At 34.6% G+C, this 22,347-nt stretch overlaps 1 protein-coding gene across 1 annotated transcript in view; it reads right to left on the minus strand.

Moving 5' to 3' along the window:
* The window catches only part of LOC117063884 (netrin receptor DCC), a 153,233-nt gene extending 134,375 nt beyond the window's left edge, over nt 1–18,858 (minus strand). The window contains exons 1-4 of the mRNA XM_033177696.1: nt 18,629–18,858; nt 12,847–12,985; nt 7,736–7,843; nt 1,148–1,342 (exon numbers count right to left, since the gene is read on the minus strand). Of these exons, the coding sequence (XP_033033587.1) occupies nt 1,148–1,342; nt 7,736–7,843; nt 12,847–12,985; nt 18,629–18,787 (601 nt within the window). The 5' untranslated portion in view covers nt 18,788–18,858. The remainder of the gene's footprint in view (nt 1–1,147; nt 1,343–7,735; nt 7,844–12,846; nt 12,986–18,628) is intronic.
* Between the last annotated feature and the right edge of the window lie 3,489 nt (nt 18,859–22,347).

Genomic DNA, 22,347 nt, shown 5'->3' on the forward strand with positions numbered 1-22,347 from the left:
CTATCCTACCTCCCTCCCAACTTCTCTGTCATTAAGAACTGTCATGCAAGCTTTGGCTGAATGCTTGCTTGTGTGTTGTTGGCAAACTTTCAGATTAGCTGCCACCCAAACCCAGCTTTTGAATAGTTCACTCATCAGAATTCTGAAGTCCCTTATTTACTAGGGTACCTTTCCTAGAAGAATTGAAGAATAGGCTATACAGTTATTCTAAGACTCTTTTTTTAGTGTGTCAAGCAATTGCGTGAAGACATCAACCATTCATGTGTTTCTAATTTTTTAGTTTACTATCATGTATTAAGTTTTCTGCCAGTCGTAGAGGTATGATGTGATCACAGATTTAAGAGCTAAGTTATTCTTCTCTAGAACAACATATATCATGCCTTAAATACACAATTTCAAATATTAGCTGTGAAACTTATTTCAAATTATTCAATTGTTAAATGAATTAAACATTCAAATTTTTTTCAAATATTTGAATGTTTTAAATTACTTTCAATTGTTAAATGATTCTTCAAAGTATTTGTCCCCCAGAAGAATAATATTGTGCTCTAAAATAGTAAGTATTTATATGGAAATATTTTGATGTAATCACTACTATTCAGCTTTAGTGCTTTTCTGTATGAACATCTTTCTTCTAGATATCATATTGCAATTTTTTTTATAGTTTCTACCTTGACACTTTACAATAAATACATTTTTTTGTTTGTTTTGGAACTTTCTTTCTTGCCATATCAAAATTTTCTTTAATATATAAGGGATAATCGTACCTGAAAGGAAATACCTAAGTTGGCAATAGTATGCTATTCACATAATTCAATACATTTTAATATTTATCCCCTTACATAAAATGACTGAAGTATTTCATTATATTTTGAATAGAACCAATATACATGACATCAATACAAACTTCTAGATGGACCCTAAATGAAAAAAGTCAGGTTAAATATGTTTGCCATGTGCTGATGGCAGATCTTTCTTTGATATGTTGGCTTTGAGCATAAAAAGATACATTTTAATTTATTTTGAATGTCCACTGCAGCCATGTTGCCAACAAGAGATGGCGCAGGGCTGTTTCTAACACAGACTGCAAAGCTATTTCATAACAATCCCACAGGAAAAGAAAAGCATAATAGGAAAGTATTCAAACCTTTCAGAGTCCTAAAGAGGATGGGATCAGAGAGTGGCCCTACTCCTTTCGAATTTCGTGCTTGAATTCGAAAGTAATACATAGTGTCAAGGTTGAGATCCATGATTTGATGAGTAAGCCGATCACCACTGATTGTTTCCATAATCCAGTCATCAATTGGGATGTTCTTGTCCAAGGTATAAAACAAGATGTAAGCTGCATAAATAGACAAATGTGACTTAATTTGTTGTACTACATGCTACAGTTCTGCTTCCAAATACCCATGTTTTCCAAATGTAATTTAAAATAATTATATGTCCACAGTCTGTAAACTATAACAGTTCTGTAAGTAATGTCTTTTTTTCATAATGCAAGGATTAGATAATTGCTGCAATGTACAGAATCAGAAAATAGAATAAGCTGTTAGAAATAAAAATATCTGCTACATTTAAAAATGTGTGCTTTCTGCTACCTATAAATCCTGATTATTAGTTTGCTCTAATATGAAAGCATGATGAAAAATGTTAAACAGAGATAACAAGTCTGTATAATTTTCCCTGTAGTCCAATGATGAAAATAAACAATATTTATTTTGACTTGTGCTCAATAAAAATGTATTGGAAGGTATAAAATGCCATGCATGTTTAAAGTGTAATATAAATAAATGATCATATTTGATCACTATAATGACTTAGTGAGGGTACCAGGGGCCGTGTTGCTTTCCTTTCACAGATGATGAAGCCGCAGGTGACCCAAGCTGATTGGTAAAAGGTCTAGGCAACATTCTTCACCACCACACTATGTATGGGATTCTTTAGCAGTATACTATTTATCCCAGTCCGGTCTAGCTTGTCAAATAAATAAGTACTGCTGGATAACTGCACATGATCTAGTTATTATCTTAGATATTAATAACCTATGTTTAGATAGTATTATTTATTTTCTGTGTTAGGGGATATGTTACTTGAGTGCTAGTTGTGTGTACTCAGTTATGACAGTCTAATATGTACCCGAACAAATCAAAGGATTCTTGTCACATATTTATATTCTAACACTATACTTAACCAATTTGTGACCTAGCTCTAATTTTAAAACATTAATTAACAACTTTTATATTATATTGTTAGATAATATTGTAAAGGCACTCATGATAGGTGTCATTGATAAACAAATGTCGTGCTGATATCCATTTCTGCCACAATTCTTCAATGCTATCTACATAACATAGGCTGTAAGTGTCCCTCATGCTATTTATGCATCAAATACATTCTCTGTAAGTCATTTTCTTAAAAGCAAGTGTCTTCCTTTGATTTGCCTATTCTTTCCTTTTCAGTCCCTCTTGTCCCAGCTGGACTGGGGATCTTCACCCACAAGTCTTCGCAGTGGTTATGGGTTATGTCAGAGGGTTCTCAGACTCAGAAAATAGCCATGTACACTATGTACATGTCAGTACAAACCCTTGCTAGAGGAAGACTGTTCTCCATACCATGATTATTCTTCCTTCCCACTTATTCCCACACCATTCCACCTTTCCTCACTCCATCCAAATCCTACTCATCCATTAAGGTGTACTTTAAGCTGTATCTGGCCTATGAAACCTTCCTCAATCACAAATTCTCCTCTCCATAAACATTGTAACACACTTCAATAAAGTAAAAACACATGTACCGTTTTGTGTCACTCATCACTTAATCCCATAGTGCCTTATAGAATTATGCCTGAGTTTGGGGGATGCATCACTGGATATTTTGTCCTTCTGATTATGTAGGATTAAGTAATGTTACAATCTCCAACATCTGGAAGACCATTTCTCTTAAATTTTGACAAATGCTGAAAACTTACATCTATTTTGTATTGACTTTCACCTTTCCCCTAGGTTCGGTATTTCCCAAATCTGCATAATCATAACAGTTACCTGAAGGATAGGTACAGATAATAAAATACAGACCCCAAGACAGGATATGTTGATTTAATACATGTGGTGAACAATCTTTGATGACCACCAATTATCCTCATCCTCTATTAATATCATGCCTTTGTGTATTCCTTTCTGTCGGTATGTAGATGGGTCCTAAGTCTTGTTTCTAACCAACAGAAGACAGGAAATGCAATGGAATATCAATTTCACAATCGTGTTACTTAAGATCATGATATATGCCTTGCTAGCAGATACCCGGCTCTCTTCTTTTGCCGTTGATGAACACATCTGCCCAATGGGGAATACTTTGTGGCAGGAACTGAGGGTGGTTTCTGGCCAACAGTCAGTTAGATACCAGCTGTTGAATCACATGAATCATGACAACAATCACATAAGCTTAGAAACAACTATTTCCCCTGTGAAACCAAAGATGAGACCTCAGCCAGGTGAACATCTCAATTTGCAGACTTGTAAGAGACCCCAAGCTAAACTGTGCTCAGATTCAAGACCCACAAAAGTTATAAGATAACAAATATGTGCAGTTTTAACCTGCTAAGTTTGTGATAATATTGCTATACAACAATAGGCTTCTAATACTATAGGTCAAGGGTAACCTCAGTAATCTGTACCCGAAATGATTTCTGTGATCAACAAGGTCAGGGACATATGGATATGTGGGATCTGTACATTTTTGGCATTTGTTGTGATGTCAGTGATGAAGATATGAATATCTTGAGATGTTGTGAGCTTCGAAGCTAAAAGGCTTACCAAGATAAACAATTTAACGCTTACCAAGATAAAGCGTTTAAAATCGACAGCTCTAGGATCAAACTAAAGTTGAAGGTGCAGGCATCAGTTTCTGACAATTCCAAATTGAATCTGAGAAAATTCCTTATATATGTGGTGAAGCCTACCCTTTTCTTAAAATTTAAGAACTGAGATGGAGAATAGAAACAGACTTCATAATTCAAAAGTCTAAAAAATGGCCTTAGAGAAAACAAACAACTTCACTGGGATGTGTATGTTTGGTATATTTGAGAGATAATACATTCATCATTGAAGCCTTACCTTATACATTTATATATAACCATACAGGTTGAACAAATGTACTGCTTTCTCACTACCTTTCTGTACTTGTATACTTACTCTCTGTGTCCAAGTATCGCTTTTTTTTTTTTTTTTTTTGAGACAGAGTCTTGCTCTGTCACCTAGGCTAGAATGCAATGACTGGATCTCTGCTCACTGCAACATCCGCCTCCCAGGTTCAAGAAATTATCCTGCCTCAGCCTCCCCAGTAGTTGGGATTACAGGCATCTGCTATCATGCCTGGCTAATTTCTATACTTTTGTAGAGATGGGGTTTCACCATGTTGGCCAGGCTGGTCTAGAACTCATGACCTCAGGTGATCCTCCCACCTCAGCCTCTCAAAATGCTGGGACTACAGGCATGAGCCACTGCACCTGGCCTCTTTTTCTTTTATTTTCTTTTTTTTTTTAACCTCAGAATTCCTAACTCTACTATAGACACTTTTCCAGAGAAAGTAACAAAGGGAATAAAATGATCTGCCTTCTGGAAAGCAATATTTAAGAAGCAAGTGGAAGAAATTTCTGCAAATCAGACTGAGAAGCTATATCCTGGCAGTGGGAAGAAAAGTGCTTTGATGATTTTACAAAAGGGAGACAAAGTAAACTAGACTATCAAATGACACAGAAAAATAGAATATAACCTTACATATTAGACTGTATTAATAAGGAAACGATCTTTGAAAGACCTAACTCTTCTATCTGTGTTGGTCTCTGATCTTAAATATTGTTGGGCACCGCATTTATTTAGGCCTATGTTACACATCTCTGGCTATACAATAAGTCACTTGGGAAGCTTTTAAAAATTACCATGCTCAGTCCCTTCTCATATGAATTAAATTAAAAATCAGCTGCAAATCACTGATTTAGACCAGTAGAATACTAATAAGTTGGAGCAAAACATAGTGTAATAATTAAGAGTATAAACCTGAGTTTTAAATCCTAGCTCTGCCACTTCTTGCTTATTTGACTTTGGGCAAGTTATTTACTCAGGAAAGGCCTAAGCTTTGCATTTCAAAATGGAATAATAGGAATATGTAATCACTTATATCATACTAAAGACCTTAGAAGAATGCCAAGCACATAATAAATGCTTAATGTATTTTGAACCATTTTCTTCTGAAAATGTCCCTCCAAATTCCTAAGTTGCCAGTTTATGAACAGAGAATTTAGGCACTGGGATTATCTGAATTTCCTTCTTTTTTGTTTAATCTTTGTGAGTACTTATATTTAAAAATTGATGATCTGGATCCTGTATAAAGCACATTAGTAAAGCCTCACCCTAGAATGGATTTCAAATTGGAATGATAATAGCCAATTTGTTTCAGTGCTCACTGGGTATCAGGGACTTTTCTCAGCACTGTATTATAACAATTCTTCTAGTGTGGTTCTATTACTATCTTTATTTTATAGGTGAGAAAGTGAGAAACTGGGACTCAAGGATGTTAAATGAATTCCTCATGTGTCTCCCTTAGAAGCCTGAGTTCTTAACTACCCTGCTCTACTGCCTGCCATACACATGAAGGATTTAGGAAAACAAAAAAATACAGTGGTTACATGAGAGCACATCACTCCTGGGCACACATCTACCTGGCCACACTGAGAAACAGCTCTTTTTTTTTTTTACTTAATATTATTAACTTTACACTTCCATGGGAAGCTGAGAATAGCAAATTTGTGCCCTCTGCTTAGTGGTGTAGTATTTTGAGTATTTTATTATTCTATTTTCTGGAAGTAATTTGAATAAAGAAATCAAAATACACATGACACAGAAATTCTCTTAAGGGTTCTTAGTGTTTGCTCCCTGTTAAATTGAGTCGAAATATCTCAACTTGATAATACAATTTTGTTTTCATAAATGAGCCAGGCTTTTAAAGGCAAAAGTATTGTCTCCCATAGTTTTATTTTTCCATTGTGAGAGAATGGATTTTTAATAGTAAGATCCATTGAATATAACAGTAAATATCTAAGTAAATATCTAAGTAAAGTATGTGGACAAAGTTTCTTTTATATGCACTGTGATTTTGGCATATATAATTTTATTGCTTAGATTAATTTTCATTTCTCAATATGCGTTAGACTTCTATTTTTTTTCCTGAAGAAGCAAAATTAAGCCTTCTTTCAGAGTTAAAAACTTATTCTATTGTTTACATTGACTGACAAGATTTACTTAAATAAGAGTGGAGAATTTAAATGAGTGGAGAACATGACTTATTTTTTCCTTCGCCAAAAGCATATCTTTTTATATTAGAACTTGTTTTATTTAGACAGCTTTGATTCTGTTTTTTTCTCCTTAAATGTATTATCTGTTGATTTTCCATAAGCTTATAAATAACTGATTATAACAAAATAAAATATAAACAAATCAAAAGCTACACAAGTACTGCCATAGAACCAATGAAAAGAGATGATAACAATGAGGAGGAAAAAAAGAAAATTGGAATGAGCCAGTCTCAGTTTTAAAAGGCCTGGTACACTGACAAGTGAACATATAAGATCTTGGGGAAATTTTGTGCCTCTCTTCTTTTTCCATATTACTCAGCTCAAATAAAAGTTCTGTTTGCTATTGCGCTAAGAGCAATTTCCTAGAGAAAACAAATCTTCAACTTAAATTTCAATCACATTTGGAATTTTCACATTATTTTTTCATTTTGTAAAATTCAGAAAGTAAATTACATAAAGTAAGTGTGCCTTCTGAAAGTATGATTTCCATGCTTCTCTCTCTGTATCACAGGATGGCTGAATTACTTTGTTAATTTATAATAGTGCTATCCAGCTCTTGTATGCAAAAAAAGAAGGAAAAAGGAGTGACTCTTACATGTTACTAACCCAATGGTTCAAGTTAATTAGACTATAATGTTCACATTTTGAGTTATACAATATTTTTCATAATAATTATACGCTATGGAGACATCTATTAAAAGCCTAAAGTGATCATTTAAATGCAAAATCTCTGATAGAACTCCATTATATTTTTCATACTAAATTAACATTACAGGCTTCTAAATGGATGCTTTAATTAGGCATTGATGTAATCAGCAATATTTGGCAAAATAAAATCTGTCACTGTGAAATATTCATTATGTTCAATTTCTGTCAGTCAATATTAAGTGTTTTGTGAACTTTATGATTTAAGTAAGAAGCTAAAACCTAAGTGAGAAACTAAAAATCCCCAAACCTCCTTATGTGCCATACAAAAAAAAAAAAAAACACATAGTCATTAAGCATCTTTTGTGTTTCATAATCGCCAACCAGCTTCTTTATAGACATTTATACTCAGGGACACTCCATTAGAAGGTTGTCTTAATGCTTCAGAGAATGAAAAAGAAAAAGGTCTATTCTAATTGAAATACACATGTTTCATCAAGCAAATCAAATGAAGTGTGTGTGTGTGTGTGTGTGTGTGTGTGTGTGTGTGTGTTTATATACACCATTAGAAGAATTCCATGGTCAAAAGGGGAAAGAAGAGACAATTAGAAAGGGTCATGGAGTCAGCTGAGATGTAGAAACAGAAAAATGCCACACAAAAGGCAGGAGCAGTTCATGTAGGGGGTAAGCAATTACAGGCCAAGGGAGAGCTATGCTGGAAGAGAAAGTGGAGATGCTTACCAGTAATTTTCCCATTGGCTTCCAAGGGAGGCTGCCAACTCACAATGACGGTGCGAGGCTTCCCTTCCCTAGTAATGACTGTCAAGTCCTTGGGAGCAGAGGTGGGGGCTGTGAGATGAGACAGAGACAAGGCCTTGTCATTGGATGTGAAAGAAAATAAACATTGGTGCAACTTTCATCATGATGTTGACATTCAGAATCTATCGAGAAGTATATCATTTCTATTTTGTCATTTACAGTTTATTTCAAGGATTTGAATTAAACAAGCAAACAAAGACACAAAAATTAATAATTTTTATGGAAATCAAATGATTCCCAAGGTGTGACTCTAGAGAGCAGAAGAGAGTATGCGTGAATATAAAGGAGAAAAGTACAGCTGGTATTTCAAGTGGGCTCACACTAAAAATATAAGAGTCATTATAAAAAGGAAGAAATGTATACTTAGTGAGATGGATGATTACATATCTTTTTTTAGTTTTTCAATTATTTTTATTTTTGAATTTTTTTGTGTGACAGGGTTTTGCTCTGTTACCCAGGCTAGAGTGCGGTGGTGCAATCATAGCTCACTTCAGACTCAACCTCCTGGGCTCAAGTGATCCTCCCACCCCAGCCTTCTGAGTAGTCGGATCCACTGTTGCACACTACCACTCTTGGCTAATTTTTAATTTTAATTTTGATTTTTGTAGAGATGGGTCTCACTATGTTGCCACACTAGATGATTATATGTCTTCAAAAGAATTCTGTTACAACTGTAGGCATTTATAAATAAAAATGTCATCTAATTCTATACTTCCTTAAAAGCCAAAAAGTTTTCAAAAATAAGTTAAAACTGAGGTCAAAATATCTTAGCTAGGTGACATATTAGGCGTCTTCTAAACCAACAGGAAGGCACACATGAGAAATTAAAATAGAATAGGTAAAAAATATCTATGAGTGTCTTAGTATCAATCCAGCATGAAATAATATGGCACAAAGTCCTGCTCCTAAGGCTACTTCTCCCACATGTTGTACTCAACACAATTTTAAATACTTAAAGGTGGCAGCAAACTGGCTAAGTTAGCCCAGCATCTTCCAGGTTTCTTCCAATCTGGTCTCTCACTTTCTATGTTTTGGAAGACAGTTTTCCTTCTGGGTAGCTCACAATGCTGCAAGTCTATTATTCACAGCATCTTTGCTACCCTTAGTCTAACAAAGGCAGATTCAGAACATATTGGGCTCTACATTTGGGATATGGAGGAATTTCCTGGTCTCCACATAAAAATTCTGTGTATGACAAGACAGTTAGAAATCAGTCTCTAATTCTGAACTCATCTTCACCCTATTCTCTTTGGTGCTTCTGCTGATCATATATTGCAGAATCTGGACATTATTAACACTGTATTTCCAGTATCTCTTCCTGAAGAGCATTCTGAATATGAGCCAAATAGAGGAGACATCCATCACTCCCATCTATCATACCATTTTCTTTCCAACACCCTGATCCTCAGAGTCACTGGGATTCCAGGTTAACCAAACGTGCAATTAATTTTAATCCTTGACAATGTACTTAATATATTCACATTTTCAAAAAACAAGAAGGGATGGATGGAGAAAGAGAATTAGAAGAGAAGGAGGGAAAGAAGGAGAAGAAAACATAGATCCAGTGTAGTTGATCCCTTAGCAAGAGACTGAATACATACTAACACAGTACAAAATAACAAATGTGGTGCAATATAATATGATATATATGGCTTAATGAAACCAGATCAGGAAATTCTTGCAAGAAATGCAGATTCATTATGGCACAATACTAAAAAGATAATGCTGTCTTAAAGAGGATTATTCTCACAGAAAGGTCATTCAGGATATTTTCCTGACTATGAATGGGAAGGTAAGATACAGTCACGAAATAACTTAGATTAGTATATATCAAACATCACAAGGAATTTTCCACTTAAGAAAGTAATTAAAATCTTTGTCTTTTTTACTAGTGAAAATAGCCTGTTTTGTCTTAACTATGTTAAAATTCAAATTGATGTTTGTTTAGAAAATAGTCAAATGATGATGATTAGATTGCTTCACTGAATCTGTTACATATTCAAAAAGGATAAAGTGACTCTTCAACTTTGGCTAACAATATAATACATTGAAGAATTAGTTATTTAATTAAAAAAATCTAACAACCTATCTAATTCAGGTGCTGTGCAAGCTCTTATTTTTCCTCAAGTCATGTGAATATTGGTGAATAAAAATTTGGTATTGGAATTAATGACCTAAATGTCTAGCATTATCATATGAACTGCACACTGTTCCTTAATATTTGGAAAATAATATGGCCCTCACAACTTCAATAATCCCTACCAAGTCAAATAGAATTCCTCTGGCTTGCTCTTCTCCTGAGTTCTTGAGTTCTGCCTGGAATGTTTCTAAAAATTCTTCATTGTCTATCCATTCTCTTTGGATTAAATATAAATAAAAATAAACACCAGGACCACTAGGATTTATATTCTACTTTATTTTACGTACTTCATTCCCCTTGTTGTCCCATGAACACTGTGCTCAACTTGCTTTGAGCCAATCATAAGTGTCTCTTTAATACATCATCTTTCTGACACCTGCTTAGGTATTTTTACACATGAGTTTTCCATCCTTTGGAAATCCCTGGAATGAATATGTGATGATTCAACTAAGCCATAGCTCAAATGTCACTTATTTTGTGAAACTTCCTCTTATTTTTCCAGACAGAATCTGCACTTTGTTTGCTCTGATTTCAACTTGTTCACAATTTTGTGATTATATTTCTGATAATACTTCAGGACTTTAAAAATACTTTTTCTTTTTTATTGGACCATAATTCTCTCACAGACATAGACTCCTTACCAAGTTCCTATCTCAAGGCATGACAATTTTAAATGAACATTATTAAAAACCCTTAATTAATATCTTGGTCCACTAGACAAGCACTGCCCTCTGATTTATTTGGCTCTCAATTTTTCCTATACTTGTATTTCTTTAATAAGTGCATGAATGGAAGGTACCATTCAAGTTTCAGAATTCAGCCATAGGAATTGTATTGAACATTTGTTATTTGGACTGTCCAGTATCCCATCCTCTCCTCTTCCTTTTAAAGAAGCACTTGTTTATTCTCTTTGAAAAACAAGCTCTCCTCTGTATCCTGAAAGCTTGGTAGCAATATTGATTGAAAATTCTATAGTCATATCCCATCTTTTCCCTTCACCTGTCTCAAGAGATGTCAATAATGTCAATAATGTTCTCTCTTTTGTGAAACAGAATCTACATACAAGGAAATAAAAAAGGTGGAGTCAAATAATTGCTATGGTAGCATCTTGAGGGGATAGACCAATAGTTCCTCATTTCTATAGCCTAGGAATGATAAGGCTGTTGCCTGTCTCTTTCCAAGTCCTAATTATTTAAGGTGTCCTTCCTGTCACTTTTATTTTACTTCATTTAACCAAAGTCAAATGAAGGATTCATTATCTGGACAGAATGAAATCTTTGATTTCAAAAATTTTCCAGTCACTCGTATCTCTTCATGAGCCATTTCAACATATAATGGTGTAGCCCCATATGATCTTTATCTGACAGAAGAACTAGAAGCAAACTTTACAGTTATTTTATTCACTGAATTTCCTTCTCACAGTTATAAAACCTGCAGACACTTGTGAATTACTTCTTGCTTCTTATCATCACTCAGGGATCCTATCCACATGCTATTTACACCTTTGTCCAGTTGATTACCTTTTATACTAACCACATTTCTAAAAGTTAATATCTTTTTGTTGGCAATGGGTCTCACCACTGGTGTCTCTACAAGGCTAAGTGATTAATGAGAAATCAATAAGGTGCATATATCAAGTCAGATGTTGGCGTGCATTTTATGTTTATGAGAGGAAAAAAAATGAATGAATTTGCTTGTATTAAGATGAAAATACTACTACTTCTCTTTCACACAGGGAAGGCCAGATTTCTTACTATTTCATATTCACCTACATTCATCTCCTTTCAAGTAAAAAAGGAAGAGCACACTGTTTACTTGTTCACTCTATCCAATAGCATGTATCTCATCCAGCTGGTCTTATTCACCCTAAGAAGCTGTGAACATTCTGAATTTAGGGTGGAATTCTGAGAAGAAGAGATAATACCAGGTAAAATAGAAAAATAGGATGTAAAATTAAATTAGGTCAACTAGAAATCTACTTGTTGAAAGAAGTATCTACAGATATGTAACAATATTCTCACTAGAACTCTAATAGTTAAGATAATAGTTGGAGAAAAAAATTAGAACTGCAATCCCATGGGACAAATTCTAATGGAAAGAGAAATTCAACTTACCCAAGAAAGAGCTTTATTGGCATTGTTTTAAATTTGAAAATTGGTGTAGTTTACCCACAAATATGATATATCATGAAACCAATAAAAAAATATTAAGCCCTGGATTCTTCAGAAGTTGGATTTCTGTGAACTATAAATGTCAAGTACACTGCATCCTTGTTAAGGTTATAAACTCTACATTTATGATCCATAGTAAATGTGACCAGCAAAAATTACAGTGAATTGAATTACCCTAGATTTGAACTATTTAAAATTGCATAAAGGTCTTCTACTATGTTATCCCATTTCCAAAGAGTGAACAAGACCACCTGGAAACTCCTTCCCATATCCAGTCAAGGTTATTCACAGTAAATATCCATGAGACTTCAGTTGTAATGCAATGTTTTGTTTTGCATCTATTTTTTTTTCAAGGTGGGAAATACCTACCATGACTATTATTCAAAGACACAACTGTTTTGGACAGAGTTCAATGGATAGATTTCTGTTCTTTACTTAAATGTAGTGAAAAGAAGATTTATAGTTAGATCACCTGAGTTAACACCCTGAAAAAAACATGTATTGATCATGAAAGCAGATTATTTAAGCCATTGGAGATTCATTTATTTTTCTAGTGTGAGAAGAATACTCTTAGATATAAAAAAGCTATGAACTATAGAGGATGAAATATTTTATATAGGATAAGGTATAATTGAGACACCATAAGGAACACATGTTTTAATTTCCACAGAACTTGGAAAATGCGATTACCAAGGGTCAAAAGTAGACATTTCCTCACATACCTGCTTCATACGTGGTGGCATGCGCAGTCATGCTCCAAGTACTGGACCTTCTATTTTTTGTTACCATGACCGAGAATTCATACATTGTGTTTGGTTTGAGGCCTGTTGCTGTGTAACTTAGAGATGTTGTGTCTTCTGACTATACAAGTAGGAAATAGCAAAGAGATAAAAAATAAACTCTATCAACTTGGTAAATCAAGACATGCAAAAAGACTGTTAAATAACTCAGCACAAAAGTAATCTACTCCCAAACAGCAGAGGAATAGGGCATAGCACTGACTCGACTTCCCATCTATTAACCAGTTCACGCTGGCTGATTATCCATCTACAATATAACCAATAAAATTAGGTATTATGGTTGTCCAAAGGGGCTACTAGATAGAAAATTTTCCTAGTAAGAGATGGTGAAAGGTCTAACATGTTGAAGCATATTTTCCATATGATCAGGCATATAAGACTATGCCTCTTATAAATGTCAATTTGTGTTTGGTATTTAGATATCTTTTTTCAAAGTTAAATACTTACCTTTATTAAAGAACCAGAGCAACAGGACAAATTCCACTTCCTTCTGTCAACTTGATTTTTGAAATTTTCTACATTGAACTTAATTCATTTATAATCAAAATCTGTTTTTTTTTTGCATAAGTTTTAATGTTATAGATTTTAAATAGAACATTGTTATAATTTTCCACTGGTAAAAAAGTTAATTTATTAGAGTTCTACTGTTTATCATGTTTTTCAAAAAGCCTTTAAGGTTTAAACTTTAAGGGCTTCCAGAATCCATTTACATCTTATAGAGAACATGAGATAAAAGCAATGCTGCGTCACATGGTTTTCATTCTTTGTGTAGACTTCACATTAAACAAACATTTAACGATGGTAACTGGAGCAATTGATCAAGGACGGAACAGCAAATTGGGTAAATACTAAAGGATTACATTGGTGTTTAAAGTGGTGTTGGTATTACTGAAGTCTTTTGAATCCATTCTTTGTCTTTTAAATGACAAGTTAGAGATATTTTAGTAGAAAGTAAATTATAGTTCTTTATTGCTTACTCAAAATATCAAAATGGGTAATAAAGAAAAAACATGCTGCAAGGTTTAATATGTTAAAGTATATTTTCCATATAAGCAAAAAAATTGAGACTATCCTCTTATAAATATCATTTTGTGCTTGGTATGAGGTATCTTTCTTCAAAGTTAAATATTTTAAAACTTATTACATTTATTATCTATTTACGTCTAAAATAATTAAGAAAAGCTCTTTTCCCCCACTCATATCATATGTATCTCACCCTTACTACTGTAGGAAGGGATATCTTTTTTAAAAAATTCTGCTATGAATCCTTCTTAGGTTATAGTTATGAAAATTGTGTATTTCATTACAACACCAAATAAATATGTAACTGTACTAATAACTTTTCGGTGATGTGCCTATCCAGCCTATTAAAGCGATGACCTCAAATATTTATCAGAAGTCTTCTTAAAAATAACTGTAGGTTGGCGATGTGACACACGCCTGTAATCCCAGCATTTTGGGAGGCCAAGGCGAGTGGATCACCTGAGGTCAGGAGTTCAAGACTAGCCTGACCAATATGGTGAAACCCTGTCTCTTAAAAATACAAAAATTAGCTGGGCGTGGTAGCATGCACCTGTAGTGCAAACTACTTGGGAGGCTGAGACAGGAGAATCACTTGAACCTGGGAGATGAAGGTTGCAGTGAGCCAAGATCAGGCCATTGTACTCCAGCCTGGATGACAGAGTGAGACTCCATCTCAAAAGTAAAAAATAAGAAAAACCTGTAAAAATATATGCCCTAAATAAATGTAAATATTTTTTGGTATGATCAGGAGATGAAATTCCATCAAATAAAACACAAAGTGGTCAGCTAGTATCTGACATGCAGATATATTACTTCCACTTTTGCCTTCCTTCATGATCATGAACACCTCTAAGTCTTAAAAATGGAAATAAAAGGGAGAAATGAGGCAATAAGAAATATTTTAGGTAAGAGAGAAGGATCATATCTCAGTAAAAACAGTTTCTGGGCACAGACACCACTGGCATTTGAGAGGCCAACCAGTAAGATCGTCTTTGTGTTCTAGATTGACACCTTTGCATTCTGTAATACCATGAATTGCTGAGTTTCCTCTAAAACCTTATAGAAAGCTACTGCTTATCTTTAAAAAAGCCTAGAAATACTTTGGAAAAACATGGCCAGTTATTTCTGTGAGTGTAGAATAACCAGATAATACCTCTCTGAGCCTTACTTTTTTTTTTTTTTTTGAGATGGAGTTTCACTCTTGTCACCCGGGCTGGAGTGCAATGGTATGATCTCGGGTCACTGCAACCTCAGCCTCTCGGGTTCAAGCAATTCTCATGCCTCAGCCTCCCATATAGCTGGGATTACAGGTGCCCCCCCCACCACGCCCAGCTAATTTTTGTATTTTTTAGTAGAGGTAGGGTTTCGCCATGTTGGCCAGGCTGCTCTCAAACTCCTGACCTCAGGCGATCCACCCGTCTCGGCTTCCCAAAGTGCTGGGATTACAGGCGTGAGCCACTGAGCCCAGCCTGAGACTTTTCTTGTGTGTAAAATGGACACAACCATAGCACTGACTTCATAGCATTATTTAAAGTGCAAACTAAGACAAGTAAAACATAATGTTTGGCCCAGAGAAAGTATTAAATAAATCTTAGATACATTATTTCATGCATTGTCTCTTTTATATAATTTTAGGCATGTGTTATATGCTCCCCCCATTGAGTTATATGCAGTTTGAGAGCTGAGACTGCATCCTGCACAACTTCATATCCTCCGTAACATCCATGTTATATCTAGTAAGCACTAGTCAACACTCAATGGATATTTTGAATAGAAATTTGTATAAAACATTATATGATCAAATACCTTAAAAGAAAAACATATAGAAAATATCTCCATTTGATCGGCAAAGTTAATACAGGGTTTTAGACAATCAAAACATGAGCATCTGTATTATAGCTTGCTTTGGGACTAAATGGAACTAGAAGAGCACTCCTGTGGGGAAATCCCTGGATAATGCCATTGGGGTCATCTGAGATTCAGCTCTAGTTTAATGAGGAATTTCTGTCAAGTTATATCACCTACCTCTGTCTTCATACTTAACTACAAAGAATCTCATTGTTTTTACAGTAAGTATGGATATTTCCGTCATATAGATGAGAAAAATGAGACTGAGCAGGGTAAGTTTCATGACAGGATGTTGCAAAGTCAACCCCTGAGCCCAGGTCATGTGGCTCCATGTATGTTTTGTTTCATGTCGTGTGTATGTCCTGCCTACCTTTTAAAGCTGTAGTGGAAATGAGATGAAGTAAAGATAGGACATTGACTTGAAAAGTACAAAGTGAAAACTCAAACAGTCTATTACCATTATTTGTAAAATTTAAATTTATTGTGTATCTTTCTAGTTTCCCCTAACCCTCCTTACATCAGGTTGTGGATATATATGGAGAGAGAAAGAGAGAGAGAGGGAATAGTATGTTAGTAATTGAAAACCTTCTGTCAGGAAGATGAAGGGAAGAGGAACAGCACCTCACAGGCGCTCTTTGTGAAATTCAGTAATTCCATGTCTGCTGTAGTAACTATTCAACTGAAATAATTTGTTTCAGGAAATTTTGGAACTCAAACCATTCTGGAGAAAACAATCATTATTCCTTAGAACATTTCACATTCTGGCAAAGTCGCCATGGCCATTCTGTGAAATGAATGTATCGACAAAGTACAGCAATTATGACATAAAATTTTTAAAGTGAGAAAGTAACCTTTTAATTGATGGGTGCTGACGAGTTGATGGGTGCAGCACACCAACATGGCACAAGTATACATATGTAACAAACCTGCACGCTATGCACATGTACCCTAGAACTTAAAGTATAATAATAAAAAAAAATTTTAAAAATTACTTTCTGTTTGTTTTTGTGTATAGCAACCCTATTTATTCTTAATGTTGATTCTATATCCAAAATTATTGTGAGTCTCTTTGATTATAATGTTTTGATTGTATATTCTTGGCTTTTCTATGTGACAATTACATCATCTATTAATAAAGAAATTTTATTTCTAAAAAATAAATAAAAGTAAACTTAGAGAATCGGGTAATCTATATAAAAAGAGATTTTTTTTAATGGTCTCATGAGTTTCATTGGTTGTCTTTTCTGATGATGTTATCTTTATTTATAGTTCTGCTGAATCTTAAATCTACTACTGTAAGGAGATGGATAGGGTACTTACTACATACCTTATATCAGTGATACTATTTAGACTTGCCTAGAGAGTTTTTCCAAATACCTCACCTAACAAGGCAGCAGTACCAAAGAAAACTGTCTTTAAATGGTTTCAACTAAAATCTGATTTATGATGAAATGTGAATTTTATGGAATTTAAAAATTGAAAGACACCAGAGGAAGATCCAGCATGGCTACGGGCAGAGAGAGGCAAGCTTATAGAATTGGTGTTGGGATTTAGCCACAGCTCTAGGACTGGAGTTAAAAACACCCTCGAAATATTTTCATCCCCCCAAAATCACTACTAGCTTGAGGCTAGATTAAGGAGGATGGTAGTTCAGTGAAAAGAACATTGGCTAAACTATCAGGAGATCTAAAATCTCAAGAGCTACCCCAATCGAGTGGTACAAAAAGAGTAGGAAGAAGACAGATGGCCAGGGTTGAACTATTTGATTTCTTAGTTGTTGGGTGACATTTATGCTCTTATTTTCAAAACTGACTTCTTCATTCCCAATCAGTATCTTGTGAAGGTTTAAGTTCTAAACGTGTTTTTATACATTGTATCTCTCAAATAACTTATGAATTCTTTTAAGTTTATCCATAGAGCTGAGTGTATAACTCATCATAAAATTATATGTAATAAGTAACAATGACTACAACATGTTTTCTTTCAAAATAAACCATCTCTCTGATGTAGTATATTTCTAGGTACATAGAAGGTTCTTGACAACTACTTGTTGATCTTCTCATTTTTGTCTACATTTGTATATTTCTATATATAGTAAAATCATAGCAGTTTCAGGAGGTAACAAATTATCTTAGTATATAACTAGTTGTTATGATCCCTGAGGCTGGTTGATAGAGATTTGAAAGTGGTAATGACTGTCTCAAATATGTATCCCTGAGGAGCTCTTAAAGAGGCTGCGAGATGACTAGACAAGAACGGAGAGCTGGTGAATTCATATTAGCTAAAGGGGAGTGTAGATTGTGAGTTTTCTTTACCACATAAGGGTGTTTTCAAGGCTAAATGAAGTAGATGTTAATGGCTTAGAGTGCTGAGGTTACAAAAAGTATCTTCAAGTTATCTATTCCCAGTTATATGCACTGAAAGATGGGTCTCTGTGACATTAACAGGGTCGCTTTGGAAATCAATCTAGATTCCAAATGGAAAAAAAAAAAAAAAAAGATACCAAAATCTATCCAGAAAATTAACATAGATCTCTGCTATTTTCAAGGGACAATGACATTCTCTTGCACAGAATCAAATCATTTATAAGAACTCAGCATCTGGTGAAAATCAAATAACGTTTTACAGCACTTGATGTTTTCCTACCTTGCCTTAGAATTGTTTCCTAAAATACAATTATTCTCATGTTAATTTTAGATATTGAGTTATTAAAATACTTCGTTTTTCCACATAGATACACAGAGGCAAAACAACTCATGACAGTCCAGGAGGGTTTTAAAACAATGCATTAAACAACTGTCAGTTCATTTTAAATTTTCAAGTAGAACTTCACCTTGTATTTTGCACTCGCAGAAAAGCTGGTTCTCCACCGGACAGTGTAAAGTCGCACCTCAGATGTCTTTTGGTTCTTAGGGACAGAGTTGTCTGCCCAGCTGACCCTCACAGCATCATGGGTAAGAGCCACAGCCTGTACACCTACTGGTGGGAGCATGGGGGTGGAGAGATCTGGGACCGAGGTGGGGAAATCATCAAGCAAAGGATAATAATCAACTGGGTCAGTGGGATCTGGGTTTAAAAAATCCACCAAATGAAACAAACAAATAAATACGTAAATAAAAGCGTTAAAAAATAAATATCAGTGGTAACACATCACAATGAGTTAAATGCATGGCAATAATGATGAAAAGGGAACATAAGAAGAACAGAAAAAAATGTAATTAATTCAATCGGAAAACACATTAGAAACAGTATTGCTATATTGCAAAAAAGTAATTGAATATTTTCTATAATTTACTCATTCCCCTAGAGTGGTTTTATCAATTTGACTGTCACTTCTGCTTATATATTTTAAAGTCCATTTTTTAAATGTTGCACGTTGCTTCTTAAAAGATATAGTCACAGAATCTATCAGTTTTATTACTACATAATTTAAAATAATAAGATAAAAAAGGGGTTCTGGTTTATTTCTGTCTACAAAAAAAACTAATTGTTTATCTAATACCTAATTTTTTGTTTATTTTCTCCCCTTTGTCTAACTTAATAGGGTTTCCCTAATGTTTTCGTTGTTGCTTAGCTTGTATCCACATACACATTTCCTAGGCAAGAAAGACATAAATAATAAAGAACAAAGTACCCCGACATCCACAGCAACCTGTGTGTGACTGTGATTGCACAAAGTCAGAGTGACCAGGTAGACATGATCCCATGGATCAATTACATATTTGATAACTAAGTTTCAGACAGCACCTGATTTGTCAGGCTTTCTTAGACTGGAATCCTTGAAAATGTAGAAGTGTGATTTTACCCACATTCTCACAGAGTAATTAGCTAAGTTTTTAGTCTTGGTAGGAGTTCCCATATTCCACATTCCTAAAATTTTATATTATTGGATGGGAAGACAGGATTAACTACAGACTTACGAGATTTACACTGAGGTATATACATGCTTTGATCCATAATATAATGGGAATCTGCATAATGATGTGTGTGTCTTTACAAAATTCTCCAAAAACACCTTGTAATCATGTTTATGCTGTGATATCAGAATAAGGAAGCTGATTTTGTGGCCATAGTAATAGTCTAACTTTGAGCATTTGATTTTGTGCTTAAAACATTTACATTTTAAAATATCTTTATATCATGTAGTGTATATTCTAACAAAAATAATAAGATGCGATAATGTAACTCTCAGGCTGGGCATATGATGACATTTGGGGAGATGAGACCTACTAAAATGTTGGGTGTCTACAGCAGCATAATACATGGTTTATTTTTTTCAACAACCTAGTTTAAAGTGGATTGACTGCTGGCAGGTTTTGATGATTACTTCACTTTGTCCACTGCATTTCAAATGCCTATCTCCTATTCATCACTTATTTTCCAATGAATTATTTAGTAGTTTACTAGTCTGTGGTCTTTGGAGCAAAATATAAAACTGAAAAGAAAAACTGGGAAAAAAGGAGAGAGAGAGAGAGAGAGAGGGAGAGAGAGAGAGAGAGAGAGAGAGAGAGAGAGAGAGAGAGAGAAGAGAGTTGTGTTTAAAATTTAATGACAGAGCCCAGGCTTTCTGTGTTTTCTTTGATGTCTCTTTTTATTAAGGCATCCTTTAAACTCAAATGGATTTATAAAATGATGAAGGGGAAAGAGAAGACGTTGCAGTCTCCACAAGGATTCCAATCATTCATCAGATTTATGTAGCAGTGGAAGATATTTTTGTCAAATTAAAGCAGGTGCTACTTTGCTTTACTTGTTTCTATTTTTATCTGACTTTACAAGAAGAACGTGATATACATATGGGAAGTTCTCTAATTTACAGACTCCTTTTTTGACCTGTGTTACTGGATTACCCTCTTTGTTTTATTAATCCAGGCTTATTGGTAAACATATTAACTGTATAGTTTTTCACAGGTGCCATTCATAAGGTTTTGAAATAGGGTGATTCTTCTTCAAGAAATGGTAATAGTCAATCCTGCTATTTCTGATCTTAAATGAGTATACTATTCATGACTATTGTTATTGAGTTTCTTGGACTCAGTTCCAGAAAGCTTCTCTCAAATTTCAAGCAAGGGTGTTGGGTGGTATTTTAACGATGGACTTACACAGTCCAGAAATTTCTATCCTTGGCCAAGTTTTATCTTTCCCATTTTATGGAATAATATTTTTTTCAGGTATGGCTTGTCATCCTACATGACACTGCCTCCAGAATGGTGCTAGTACAATGACCACTAGTTATATGAACTATTTAAGTTTAAACAAATTAAAATTAAGTAACAAAACATTCACTTCTTGTGTTGCACTAGGCAATTTCAAGTGTTAAACTGTTACAAAAACCTAGTGTCTGATGCAGATATAGAGCATTTCCAACAAAGCACAGCATTATCATGCATAGCAAGCACAGCCATTAATACATATTGCATATATTAATAGTCTTTTTCTCTCAGGTCAGAAACTATTAATATTTGAATAATTGAATTTAACACATTCTTTTGTTGCTACACAATTTTTTTTTCTCTTCCTACTACTGGGTAATTTATACACTGACTTTGAGTGTTATATTCAAAAGAATTGAAAAAAAGTTTAGTAAAAGACAAAATATAGCCTCAGAATTTTTGCTAAGAAAGAAATTTGTTTGATTCCTAACAGGTGTTTTGGTAAGTGCCCATGAATGTTCAGTCATTATATTAACATTCAAAATGAACTTTAGATGGATGTGGTGACTCATGCGTGTAAAACCAACACTTTGGAAGGCTGAAGCAGGAGGATTATTTGAGGCCAGGAGTTCAAGACCAGCCTGGGCAACATAGCAAGACTCCATATATCAAAAAAAAAAAAAAAAAAATGCCAGGTAGGTGGCGCACACCTGTAGTCCCAGCTACCCAGGAGACATAGGTGGGAGGATCCCTTGAGCCGGGGAGGTCAAGGCTACGGTGAGCCATGACTGCACCACTGCACTCCAGCTTGGACAACAGAATGAGACCCTATCTAAAAAAAAATGAACTCTAAAAATAATAATGCAATTTTACATGTGGATTGTACTTCATTTTAACGTTGATAAAGCAGTTGAGAACAAATCAATTCAGCAGCGTATTTTATTAGTCTTCTGATTTTTATCTTCTTCCCTTCTCCAGGCTCAAGATATCTTGTCCTTAAGACAACAAGAAATAAAGGGCTTTACAGCAAAAATGAGACAACTAATGCATTTGGCCAGGTGAGACTTTCAGCAGCTCTAATGCTGATATTTCCAGTACGGGATGAGGCTCCAGAGCTCACCAACATCTGTGGGCACATGTGTGTAGACAGCTCCATAGCCTGATGCTTATTCTAGCTTGAGGATTTATTGCCTGTGATATATTTTGTAGTTACATTATATGGGCCCTTGTTCAAGACAGTGCATGGTACTCCTTTGCAGAAGCTTAGAGATAGAGGATGTCTTCTACATGGCACTGACACATTTATTAATTGAGTTTCCTTAACCTTTTATTTCATCTGTCCTTTGTTCTCCATGACATATGAAAGCAAAATAAAATACTTCTGCCACTTCCAGAAAAAGTG

Source organism: Trachypithecus francoisi, unplaced genomic scaffold (genome assembly GCF_009764315.1).
Source record: "Trachypithecus francoisi isolate TF-2019V2 unplaced genomic scaffold, Tfra_2.0 Lachesis_group19, whole genome shotgun sequence".
In the NCBI taxonomy this organism is placed as follows: Eukaryota; Metazoa; Chordata; class Mammalia; order Primates; family Cercopithecidae; genus Trachypithecus; species Trachypithecus francoisi.